The sequence below is a fragment of the Strix aluco genome, chromosome 14, assembly GCF_031877795.1.
Source record: "Strix aluco isolate bStrAlu1 chromosome 14, bStrAlu1.hap1, whole genome shotgun sequence".
NCBI lineage: Eukaryota > Metazoa > Chordata > Aves > Strigiformes > Strigidae > Strix > Strix aluco.
This window is the reverse complement of record NC_133944.1, coordinates 18,688,009-18,700,920: the sequence shown is the minus strand read 5'-3', so window position 1 is coordinate 18,700,920 and position 12,912 is coordinate 18,688,009. Positions and strand designations below refer to the sequence as shown.

General features: G+C 39.4%; 1 protein-coding gene across 2 annotated transcripts in view; it reads left to right on the top strand.

The window, feature by feature from the left end:
- Positions 1-2,822, top strand: part of IRX3 (iroquois homeobox 3) — a 58,324-nt gene extending 55,502 nt beyond the window's left edge. For both annotated transcript variants that reach the window (XM_074839417.1, XM_074839415.1), the window contains one exon: positions 2,631-2,822. In XM_074839417.1, coding sequence (XP_074695518.1) covers positions 2,631-2,665 — 35 coding nt within the window. In that variant the 3' untranslated portion in view covers positions 2,666-2,822. The remainder of the gene's footprint in view (positions 1-2,630) is intronic.
- Positions 2,823-12,912: the final 10,090 nt, after the last annotated feature.

Here is a 12,912-nt window from a genome sequence, read left to right as displayed (position 1 = left end):
CCAGATATGTCTGGTCTATAGCACCAACCTGGAAACCAGCCTCACTGGACAAATTTCCCTAAGGAGTATTCCACCTAGTCGTCAAAGGGAGGGCTGAGAAGAGTTGCTTCTTTCCCATTATATTTATGAAAAGTATTGCATTTCAAGCCATTTAAGGGGGAAGTGGCCTTTCAAATTGGATCTTGGAACTTTTATTGCAACAACCTGAATTATCAGGTCTTTAACTCTACTTTTTCCACATGTCCACAATCCATGTGGTCAGACTTCTGCTAAAAAAAAAAAAAAAGAAAAGAAAAAAGGAAAGCCTTCTAAAAGATCTTCGTACCAGAAACTGAATTTGTCAGCTGTATATTATCAGAGGCAGTTTCCACATGCCTCTCCAGGCCTTCGAAACTTCATGGTACATCTGTCTCCCTGTAACAACTTTTACAGATGCTCTTTTTCTGGCATGTACAAGGTGCCTGGATTTACGCTACTAGCATAGCAAACTCTGTTTGAAATCTTCCCTGGCCTCTATATAAGAGCACATATAAAAGAAAAATTAATATTTTCTATCCTCCATATTTTGCAAACCATTAGATATATGAAGAATCAAATGAACCTATAAATATATTTAGTATTAAAAATGTATGTCAAATGCTCCTACATTAAGAAACTAAGTAACCAGCAACATCAATATTATATTGTACATAATTCAATAAAACAATAGCTAAAGAAATTCAGGATTTTATTTTGCTGCATGGAATCATGAATGTCTCATTTTTTTCAAATAAGACACCTTGTCAATGTTGCTGCTATTTAATAGTACTTGTTTGATTTGGGAACCAGCTTTTATCACAGCTGAAATCAGCTGAGAATTTGAAAGAGGAATAAAGACAGACAAAGGTCTAGTTTCCAAATCTGTTTGGGGATGTGATGTTCATTTGAGGACAGTGGAACAAGTGCAGTGCTACAGGTGAGCTGAAGAAGGGGAGCAGAAAGTGGCTATAAACCAGCTACTGGTAGCTTGTTCGGACTTGATGATTCAGGCTTTAAAAGCTCAGACCCAGACAAATGCCTAAATTTGAGTATATAAACTGCCACTGTTAGGACTAAGGATGGCAAGATAAGCGTCAACAAAGCTTTTTCTGCTATCTCCTGGAGCCTTGTTGTATTCCAGCTTTTCATTGCTGAAAACTCAAAGCCTTTCCTCCATGGTACTCTTCCAGTTTGAGGAGAGGTTTCTGCTCTGCAGTGCTATCCACACATACAATCCACACCTGTGTTTGTGGATAATCCATGGGCTATATTGCTGAAAACAGTTCGGGATCCTTTTCCTTTCCTTTTGCCCATAATTGCAGTTGCCCATTGTATCTTAAACTGGACTTTAAGCACCTCTGAATATACGGATGCAGCATGGTACAAGAGGACCATTATCGCAGCTGGGATATTCAGGTGTTATCAGAGGTTGAGTACATTACTTAGTTTAGTAGTGTGTGGATAGTCCCTGTATAGTCACACAAGGACCACAAATGGAGTCACATATTTGTCTTCATATATGTTCTTGTTCATGTATGCTTAAAAGTAAAAAAATTAAATAAATGAAATAGCAAAACAGCAACCAGAACCTTGACAATTATCTACAGAGTATCTAATGATTCTATTAATTCAATTCTTAAGCTTGGAAATGAGAAGGTTGCTCTAAATCACTCTCTAGATGCTCAGGAAAACCCCACAAACAAACAAACATGTAGAGAAAGCTCAACTTGCATCTTCTGGAAATTGCTAGGTTTACCATAGCAATGTGCCCAGTTAAAACTCATTCTCATGAAGGATCTGATCACTCAGATCCTCTGACACAGCAGAATTGCAGGGACATTGCTGTTCAGCATTAGAAGCAAGAGAGTTGCCACCACACCGGCTGTGGATGCAGTGAACCACCCAGGTCATGGTAAAGCACCAGGAGTTACCAGGCCAGTGAAAAGAACATCCTTTCTATTTACTGAGGAAGAGCTCACTGAGGGTCTCAGCCTGCAACTCTCGTGCCTCCCTGTAACTCTTTAGCCTTTTGCTTTGTAAGTATTGAATTGTTTTGCAATGCTTGCCCTGCTTTTTGAAATGCTTATCACAGAATCACCTAGGTTGGAAAGGACCTTGAAGATCACCTAGTCCAACCGTTAACCTCGCACTGACAGTTCCCAACTACACCATATCCCTAAGCTTATGGAGCATCCAGTCCCTCACAAAGGCCAGGTGTGCTGTGGCTGTTTTATTCATTGCGCTATTGCAACTGTTTTCACAAAGCAAAGGTAAATGCCTACAAAGTCTTTACTTAGCATCCATTTTGTCGTCACCTCTATTAAGCATGAATTGCCGCAATTAATACAAGTAAGCAGAAACAAATCTTTCAGTAACAGAGCTTGGCACAGCCTTGTGCATTTAAGTGTTTCCATCTAATCACTCCATGAAATCCTTCTGTGTCTCCATACATATTGAGGTAAATCAATTCTAAACAGAACTGAGAACATAGAGCTCAAAAGAAAATGCTTGGGTATAAATTATCACATTTACCCTCTCTCCTAGGACTATTGTTGCCCACTATTTAAAATTATGACTCTTTATATTCTTTTCTTCCTTTTTATCTGTTTCAGATATACCAGGCCAGTTTCTGCACAATCCAAGTTAGAAAGTATTTTTGGACAAGACGGGTTATGTTGCATCACTTGCAGAAGAATGAGAGTTTCCGTCACTAGGAAAGAAGCATAACATGTACTCATTCCCGGAGACAAACTGTGCCATGTCCTCCATCCCTACAGCACTGAGCAGGCATAGAAGAGGAGTTACAGGGACATTTGCAAATCCAGGTCCCATATTTTGTGCTGTGTTATGCTACGTGAAGGATAGTGGTACAAGAAAACTTTTTGAAAGAGGATTCTGTCCATTTATTGTACAGACCTTCAGAAGCAAGAAAATGACAGAAATGGGCATATCCTGTGCACAACAGCTTTCATTACAATTTTGCCAATGTGTGCTTTCACATCAGATGAATAAGATGGCTTCTTACAGAACATTTATGTTTCATTAGGAAACAAATACTGCCAAGTGTGGCCTGTGATACGTGTGACTAAAGATCATTCCTAGCCTTGAAGTAGTGTACTGCAATTCCATGTGGTGAGAAAGGTTTGATGACTGGGCTCAAGTACTCTGATAGCTGGGCAGTGGATTTAAAAAAACCTTGAGAAAGCTCTGGGAGACCTTCATCACACTTCTTTGGAAAACCATTCCACATGCTGACACTCATGCTCAACTGTTATAATCCAAACAAAACCCATAACAGGATCTAAGATTTGGGAATCTGAAAAGCCTTATTCTTTAATACGTGTTTTAAAGAAACACTAGCAAATGTTTGGCTACAATCAGATTCTGAAAACCCCAGCCATATCTCCCAGCTGTAAAATTGTTTTGTTGCAAACTGTGAAAGAATATACAGTCTTTCATTTATCTTTATTATTTCAGAAACTGAACAAAAATCATCTTTCTGTCATAGATTGTGATGGTGTTATCCATTGTATGTAGGTGTACAACTACACACATGTATACATGTAAAGAAAAACAGATTAAATAGAGTAGGTGTGTAAGTACTTCTGCAATAAAGACAGAAAAATGTCAACAAACCCTACTTTAACTGAAATAAACTGCCAAAATAAAACATTTAATATAGGGCTGCGGACCAACTCCTCTTTTTTTGCCATGTTCTAGGAATCTTTCCCTGGCAGCCCATTATATTTCTTCCTGTTTAGTTCTCTCCATGTTCTCAAACTTGGCTAAGTCTTGCCAAGGGAAATGTAATGACACTGATTTTATTTAATGTTGTTGATCAGTGTTTAAAAAACATTTTTCTTTTAAACTCCTCTAGCTCCTATTTCAAGCCTTTTTTATGGCTATTACATTTCAATCATTTTAAGAAAATGGATGGAGGTAAAATAGCAAAAACATAAGAAATTGCTAAGTTCAGCAGCACAATTAATGCAGTCATCGCTGGCAGGTTGGAAGAAGACAATCAACAATCAATGGCTGGAAGGTGACCTGGCATCACAGTTTTCTGCCATAGCAATCAATATTATTCTTACAGCAGACAGGCTATTCTAGATATGTGATGTTTCATCTCAATGGCTTTTATTCTTGTATAAATACTTTAAATAAATAGCACAAGAACACCACCTAGGGCTACATTAAATTACATCCATATGATGCAAAGGTGAAAGGTAGAATTTGCCCTTCTGTCCAAAATGAGATACTTTAAAAAGGAAAAAAGGAACTTATCACTAAAGTGTTATTTACACACTCTGCAAGTTTGCATTATGTTGTTTTCACATTATCAGAAAACATTTCCAGTTTGGTAGAATCTCGCCTTAGTATAAAGGCAAATTCTTATAATTTCTTTTGTTTCCAACTTAGACTTTATGGAACACTGATTCTATTTACTTGTTATTTTAATAACAACAAAACCAGTCCCAAAGCAAGTTCCATTTGTCTAGGACTTTTTTTTTTCCTTCAGAAAACACTGTATAATTCCCTTAAAGATTATATCTGATAAATATTTAAAAAATCATAAAGAAAGCTTTATATTCAATCTTTTTTTTTTCTGATATGTAAACAGAAAATCACTGTGCAGTTGTTCTGAGATAGAAAATAATGCAAAACTATTGACAAACATTTGGTTTGGGATGTAGTTGACTAGTAATATTACTTATGTGTGGAACAATTTAGTCAGGAGTGCATTGGGCAGATCCTTTACAAAGACAGTTCTTCAATTTTTTCCATATATGCAAGGTTTTCCACAGCATTAACAACATATCTTTCATCTCTACACCAAGACTAGCTTCTACAGAAGCTTGTGGGAGTCTTTCCATCAGCAGACAAAGACAGAACTGTGAGCACTCTGTTAATTTGAGACAGGCTAAGAAAATCCCCTTACAACTCTGAAAAAAAAAACTTCTAGTAAGATAGTAACTAACTTCCATGCCAGGCACAATATTATCCAGATATGTCCCAAACAAAAGCAATGAGATAAAATTCTTAAGAAAGACTGTATTTGTAAGGAACAGTAACACACTGTTTAATTATATGAAATCAAATATATGAATGGCAGTGCATGACCTCACAATTACTGCTTGAAAATACACTTTTAATTATCTGAACAGATGCATCTTAGTAGCTCCTTATGGTACACAGATTGCAATACAGTTAGGCACCTTCTTCAAAGCCCTGACCATGGGGCGACCCTGATCACAGAAAGATTTGTCCCCAAGGTTGAACACTACCGTGCTAGAAGGCCCGAGAGGAGCAGCTCATTGTTTCCCCATGTACAGATTACATGTGGAATTGCAGACAGGTGGAATGAGTTGTGGAATTATTTTCAGATTTGTTTTGTGGTGGTTATGTTTGTAGCAAATACTGAAATTATTATACTAAGTACTGAAAGCATGTCCTTGGTCCCCAGGGATAGACAAGTACATTTTATAATCAAATTACTATATGCTTCTGGCCCTTAATTTAAGAAGCTACACCAGTATACACTTACATCCTTACAGAAGGGTATATGTAAGCTTATGCTTAAGAATAAGCACATGCCTAGATTTTTTTGTATAACCAGAATCTGGAATATGACTAAAATAAACAATTTGGATACATGGTATCTTTAGAAGGACAGCAAATCTCATCCAAACTAAAAAAACTCTAGGCAATAAACTTCCAATACTAAGAAAATGCCTATTTCAAATTATGCCCCAGTCCTGCACCAATTCTTTCAAAGAGCTTTAGCAAAAAAAGAAAAAAAAAGGTTAAAAGTCAAAGTCAATGGAAGTATATACTCTAGTAACATTATTTGTCTTACAGTAGTTAATATTACCTTCCTTTGGCTCAAGAAAAAAAATCATATTAAAATTGCTTTGGTAGTGAAAGATAAAATATCTATTGAAAGAACAGAACATTTTTGCTATGATTAATAGGAGCTTTTTTTTAATTATAAAGGAGGTTCATCACCAAGCTTTCTTGTTGCTAGAGTCTATTAAAGAACCTCAAAGCTGCTGAGCGACGCACTTTTAAAAGCCAATAAGCATATGCAAGACTAAGGCCTGGTTTTAAATGCACAGATATAAATTATCAAAAGTAACCATTCATTTGATGTCAGTTTTAATATTCTCAACTTGATATACTTTTGATGACTACTTGGCTTGCATTCTTGACTACTTGTATTCTTGACTACTTGATTTGTATTCTTGAGAACAATAGCCTTTGACTCATGACACTCAAAATGAAGAATGGGAACTAAATTTTTAGTTCATCTAAGCATGTCAGTAGTCTTACCAACTTTGATTAAACTACTTACATGTTTAAAGTTGTGCAGATGCTTTAGTAATTAGCTGGATTGGGCACAAAACCCAGTAAGTATAGTTAAATTTCCTCACGTTCCATTATATAGAAATCAAGGCATAAAAATTTTTAATGAACATCAGAGAACTGTGTCAGCATTGTTCTAGGAGAACTACAGATTTGTACAGTTTAGATATGTTCTAATTTAAAGATTTCCACAATAGGGAATTAAAAAGACCTGAATTCTAATTCCTTTAATGGCAGATCACTTGATAACACTGCCATCTCAAGCAGTTCTGTTTTAAAATGCATGGTAGTGCAGACAAATACTTTTTGAAGGAAAAGTGTTTAACATTATCTTTTAACTTTGTCTAATTAGCTGAATACTGTGTTTTTTCACCCTGCAGCTCTTAAAAAGCTGATCTAATTTCACAATGAACACTTAACGCCATTATATTTGGAAATAGTTGCATTTGCCAACTCTTGTGCAATCACCATTCATCCTGCTGCACTCATCCCTTGCTTCTGTTTCCTTGGGAAGGATTCCCTACTTTCTGCCTAGATAAGCTCCTTCCATTAAAATAACTGCTTTGCTGATTCAAAAAAAAAAGAAGTCAGAAAAGTTTCTCTGTGGATGTATGCAGATATTCTCAAATCACTACATACTAGCTCCTTCTCAAAGGGAAGATATGTTTGCCCTCCACATGCGCGTTCCATCTCTTCCATCCTTGGAAGCTCTTCAACAGCACTGAAATTCAGATTTAGAGGAAATTCCATTCTCAGCACGTGTCCCTTTGCAACTGCCGAATCACAGAATCACCCACAACAGATGAGGTAGGAAGGAACCTCTGGAAATCTAGTCCACCCACCCCTGTTCAAGCAGGATCAGCTGGAGCTGGGTGCCCAGGACTATCTCCAGTCAGTTTTTGAACACTCCAAGGGTGGAGACTGTTCCAGTGTTCACTCATGCTTATGGTAAAAAGGATTTCTTATGTTTAAATAGAATGTCCTGTATTTCAGCCTATGCCCATTGTCTCTTGTCTTTTCACTGGACACCACTATGAAGAGCCTGGCTCTCCATCTTCTTTACTCCCCATGTCATCAGGCATTTATTCACATAGATGAGGTCCTTCTCTTCTCAAGGCTGAAAAATCCCAGCTCTCTCAGCCTCTCCTCATGTGACAAATGCTCCAAACTCTTCATCATCTTGGTAGCCTCTTTCTGGACTTACTCCAGAATGCCCCTGTCTCTTGTACTACTACTTCTGTGCCCAGAATTGGACACAGCACTCCAGATGTGGTCTTGCCACTGCTGAGCAGAAGGGGAACACAAGTCCTTACCACTTTTTGAGAAATAAGTTTATCCTTCACAAAAGCCAGCCCACCACTTGAGTCCTAGACTGTGAGGACACATTTCCTTCCAAGTCCAGCTCCATTAGCAGACATATGACTAACCCTAAGTGCCTGTGACCACTTCCCTAGAAGAGGATGCAGACACTTGATAGAGCTCAGGCAAAATGAACAGGACTTGCTTACACAGTTTACATGACTGGTCTACGCCAATCCAGCCACGCTCACGTGACATGCACCAAGCCTCCTGGCAGACCAGCAAAGGTGGTAATGCTTGGGGATGGACAGGGAATGGGAATCCACACCTGGGAGCAGTAGCTTCTTTCAGCAAAGCAGCTAGATTGTGAAGAGGAGTTCTCTCCACAAGTTAACTCATTAGTTGTTTTGAGCAGACTTTCTGAATAGTGACAAACTTCACCTAATGATATGTTCTCATTGCCCCAAAACCAGGAAAGCTGAGTTTGGCAGCACTGGCAATACTGCTGCACATCTTTGAAAATACATCTGTAGTGACATGCATGACTGGGATTGTCTGAGATGAAATACTAATATAATTGATTAATCATGACAGCTATTGAGCATTTCACCAGTTAGGAGGATAAATACATTATACAGTAAAAGGAGACATTGCTTCAACCTTTCTTTGACTCTATTACTGCAGAGGGAGAGCAGCTCCCAGCTGGAGAAAGGGGCCCTCAGCACCTATAAACTGCCCAAGACATGTCTGCATACATTTTAGACAAACATTTCTTCGAAGCCAGGCAATTGTTTTTTCTTCCATTTTCATTTTCCATTTGCTTGCTCAACCTCTGCAGCCCCTTTGTTGCCTGGTAATAGGTGAGATAGGCAAATATGGGCTCTGGGCACTGGAACGAAAGGGCCTTTCATGTTGTCGGCACCACAGAATGAACAAGCGGTGTAAGCCCTCTCTGCAGTTTACATACTGTAGTGGCCTGCTATAGAAACTATGTAATTTGGTTTGCTTTGTTATTTGATAAACGGCAAGGAAAGCTTTGTAGCATGTTGACTGACCCTACTTGTAAGGTCATAGGCCAGCGCTGGAGTGAGAGGACACAGCCGTCTGCATGGTCCCAGCATGCCTCGAGATTGCCTGGGAGAAAGCAGGCTTTATTAGAGGTACAAAGAGCTTGCAATGAAGAGCAGCAGCTCTTAATCAGGAGAAAATATTGGGGGTATTTTCAACAAAAAGATACGAAGAAGTCTTAATGTGTAACGTAGCACATAAGGCACAATATAGAACAGTCAGTCATATAAATAATACTACCTACTTACAAATCTACAGTCTAGCCCATCATGGATTGCTTCTTTTGTGACCCAGTACTACACGCTTTTTCACCCTGGACAGGCCTGTTCAAAACATGAGTTGTAAAACTGACTCTATATTTGAGAAAAATATATTTGAGTGACAGATGTGTTCACTTCACTAGACTTACTTGCAGCAACACCCAAGGCGGAATGAAGAAACAGAGTGTGGAAAAGATGCAAGTCAGCCTGTTTGTATCAGCTTTTACCTCCAAGAGCCACTTGTGACACAAATTTATTAAGAAGAGACTATGACCAACATTGACTCTGAACAAGGGGAACTTCTGGACCCCAGTTGGTTGAAGCATGGAGATGTAAGACAAAAAGAATTTTAGTCAACAATTTCCATCCCTGCTATGTTTTCCCCCTGCTCCCACTCCCCTCACACACCTGTGGGATCACAAACTAGGATCTTCCTTTAATAGATCTGAATTGTCTGATACATATTTAAAAAAGCTTGTAAAACATAGCAAGGATGAGGTTGCACAGTGTCAGTGTGCTGGAGCACAGCAAGCAGGCTGGGTAGAAACAATGTGAAACAGGTCTGTCCACCTGGTACTAAAGAAAGATTTTGAACTGGAGTACAATTACAGTACAAGCTGCTGTATTTTTATATATAGCAATTTTTCACTGTGGAAGTATCTGGCTTAACTCTAGTTCAAAGCCCTGTATTTCACATGTACATCTGTCCTACTGCTGAGAACACACTGACACTATCGAGGACCTGACCCCAAAGACATTCCATGGAGATATCAAGTTAATGGGAGTAGATACTGTATAAGAAAAGTTTAAGTCCCCACTGTGGAGTATACGGGGCAAAAATTCAGTTGTCTTTTTCTTCAATGCCTTCTGATATAAAATTAACTTAATATTCTGAGCTGAGTACAGATTACTGACTTGTACCATCTACCACCAAAGAACTGCAAATCCAAACTCCCTCTATGATGAAGGGTGGGAAGTTTCCAGAGGTAGCAAAGGAACTGGGTGGACCCTGAACGACAACAGCTCCAACCAGCTGGGGAGACACTGATCACACGCAGCTCCAGCTCAAGGAGCAGGTTCAGCACTCGAGATGAACCTGTTGCCAAATAACAGATGCGTGACAGAGGAATAAAAATCAGTGTGTGGGAAGCCTGCACATTAAAGCTGGAATTTACACGTACCATTTTCATAGCAGATACAAGGCAGATGACACTTAAAACAAACTGAGATCCCTCTTCTGAATTACTTGGCTTGCTTCTTATTTATTTTACTTTATTCTGTACCAGCTCAATTTTGTGAGTCAGGGAGAAACACTAAGTGGAAATTCCTTGTTAATCACATTGTCAGAGCTAGACTACAGAGGGAGTCTTACCAGGAATCTCTTAAAACACAGAGGAAGGGCTGAATTAGCCCAGGAAAACTCACCTGGAAGCAAGCTGTTACAAAGGAGGCACCAAAGTTTGACAGGCAAGGGATGAAATTTAATTAAAGATAGAGGGGGGAAGAGCAGAAGAAATCAAATGTTATTTTGGAACACACAAAACATAAATAACTAAAAATATAAAATATTTATTAATTTTGGCTGTGAGGTCTTATTTGGAAATATTTTAATGCACTGCCTCTGTCCCCAGTGTTTTTTCTGGGAAGGGAGAAAAAGTGCAATACTTCAAAGGATGTGAATCAGGAATGGGAGAAAAACTCGGGGGGGGGGGGTAATTCATGTACCTCTGGTCTTTCTTTCATTCTCCAACTCATTCCATCTGAGTCTTGGATCTTACTCAGGTTGAAAAGCCAACGCACACAGATTTGGAAGGGATAGGACTGTTCTCACTCCAAGTGACAGCTAACTCTCATTATTTGGGGTAACTTGGGGCTCTCTTCTCTGGCTTTGAAAGCCTCCCTGTTTTGGGTATCAGGAGAGGATGCGTTACCAGTAGGAGGTGTGGGTGTATCCTTATCCTATCTTCAGGGGTCAGGCTGCTCACATCATAGCTGAGTTGTAATATGCTTTGAAAAGATGCAGTATATATGCATATAAGCCCTCCTTTAGTTACTACAGAAGAAGGATTCAGCCTACTCCTAGCCTCTTTGAGGTGTCAGGCTTACTGAATTATTGAGCTTTTCTTCTCCTTTGAGCATGCTTTCAAAATAGGTGCTAGCTAGTCTTTAAGTATATGCATGTATGGATTCCCTATAGTAAGCAATACTCATTGCAGTATCTGGGTTCTGTTGATTGCAACACCACTATCCTCCCTTTAATCATCGCCATAAAACCTTTCTGAAAAAATAAATTCAATCTGGATTTTTTTTCCCCTTTTGTCTGATGCTAACTTTGTTACACAAATTATTTTACAATTTTCTCCACAACCAGGTAGGCTACAAATTTCTATGTGTGCATTTTAAATGAAATCTTAAAGCTGAGGTCCAAGAAAACCATCAGATATCATAAGACATAGAGAAACTCATGGAAGTTGGCAAAGCTGGAATCTTCATCCTAAAAGCGCATTGTAAATGTTAAGTAATCACTGCAATATCCACCTGAGTCAATAGTATTATCTTCATGTAGTGGGATTAGGCTAAAACCAGAAAGGGACGTGTGTACTACTGAGCCAAGCAGTGTTGTCTCTGACTCCTGCTGACTGCAGTGAGCCCAGAATTTCACTCCCTTGCAATGCTCTGCAGAGCTGAGCCTAATGTAAATTCAAAACCGAACAAGTCATCAAACTGCTGTACAACTTCACACAGTGACACATTTGCTAAGGTGTTTAAAGTTTCTCTTCTATTAAATACCATAGTTATTCATGCCAACCTGCTTATTCACCTAAACCTATCCTCCTTTTAAGCTTTCTTTCCCTTGAGAACACTAAACACTCTTACGTGACTGAATCTTTAAGTTAAATAAAGAATTGTAAATGCTTGTCTTCCAAAGGAAATGCCGTACAGATCCAGTGCAGCGAGGGAACTACATTAACAGGATCCTGACAAAAGAGAACAGCTTAAAGCAATACAGATAGGACAAAATAAGAAGGTATTCAAGAGTCCTCTGTCCCTCCTCAAACATCCTGAAATATTCTAAAGTGCATTTAAAAAAGAAAATTCTCTTTATTTCCCTCGCGATGAACTAACACTTTCAGCATTTTGGTATGGAGGTACCACATAAGTAAGGTCCCCAGCCAAAGATTTAAGGACTAAGGTAGTGCTGTAGGACCTTTCAAAACTGCTCACAGCTTCAGGCAGTAGAACAGATAAAGCTAAAGTCACCAAAGGACAATGAAGTTATGAATGTAGCCTACAACATTTTTGTGATGGAGACTCCTACTACCACACTAGAGACAGCAGAATCCCTTTATATCCACCAGAATACTTGCTTTAGCTGCTCCATCAGAAGGGTAAAAGAAAAGTTGGGTGTGCAGAATTAAAAACGCATGTCTGGGTATAGATAGGTAGCTGGGCTTCCTACCACTGAGTGGAGACCCACTGGTCAGATATTCATCCAGGCCACTCTCTGCACCCCAAATCAAATCAACACAGAGATATTCCAGCCTGAAACAAAGAAAATTACTGCTTATTACCCCAAGGCTTCTTACAGATCATCTCAAAGAGCAAGCCCCTTCCCCAACAGTGTCCTCATGTGGTATGTCTGCCTGTAATCCAGGCCAAAAGAAGGGGCCATCTCAATGTGCCTATTGTGGAGGGTGCAGGCCAACAGCTCCCTGAGGTATGGGGATCACACAGCTGGCAGGGTAAAGCTCATCCCATGGTACAAGGTGGAGCCATGGCCAGGCCAGGAGATCAGCTGAGTAGCTGGGTTCTGGATCAGCGGCCCATGGCCAGGCAGGGGCACGGCTGAGCTGGAGCCCAGCACTCCTGCAGCAAAGCTCCAGCAGGACTGGCCGCCCAAGGC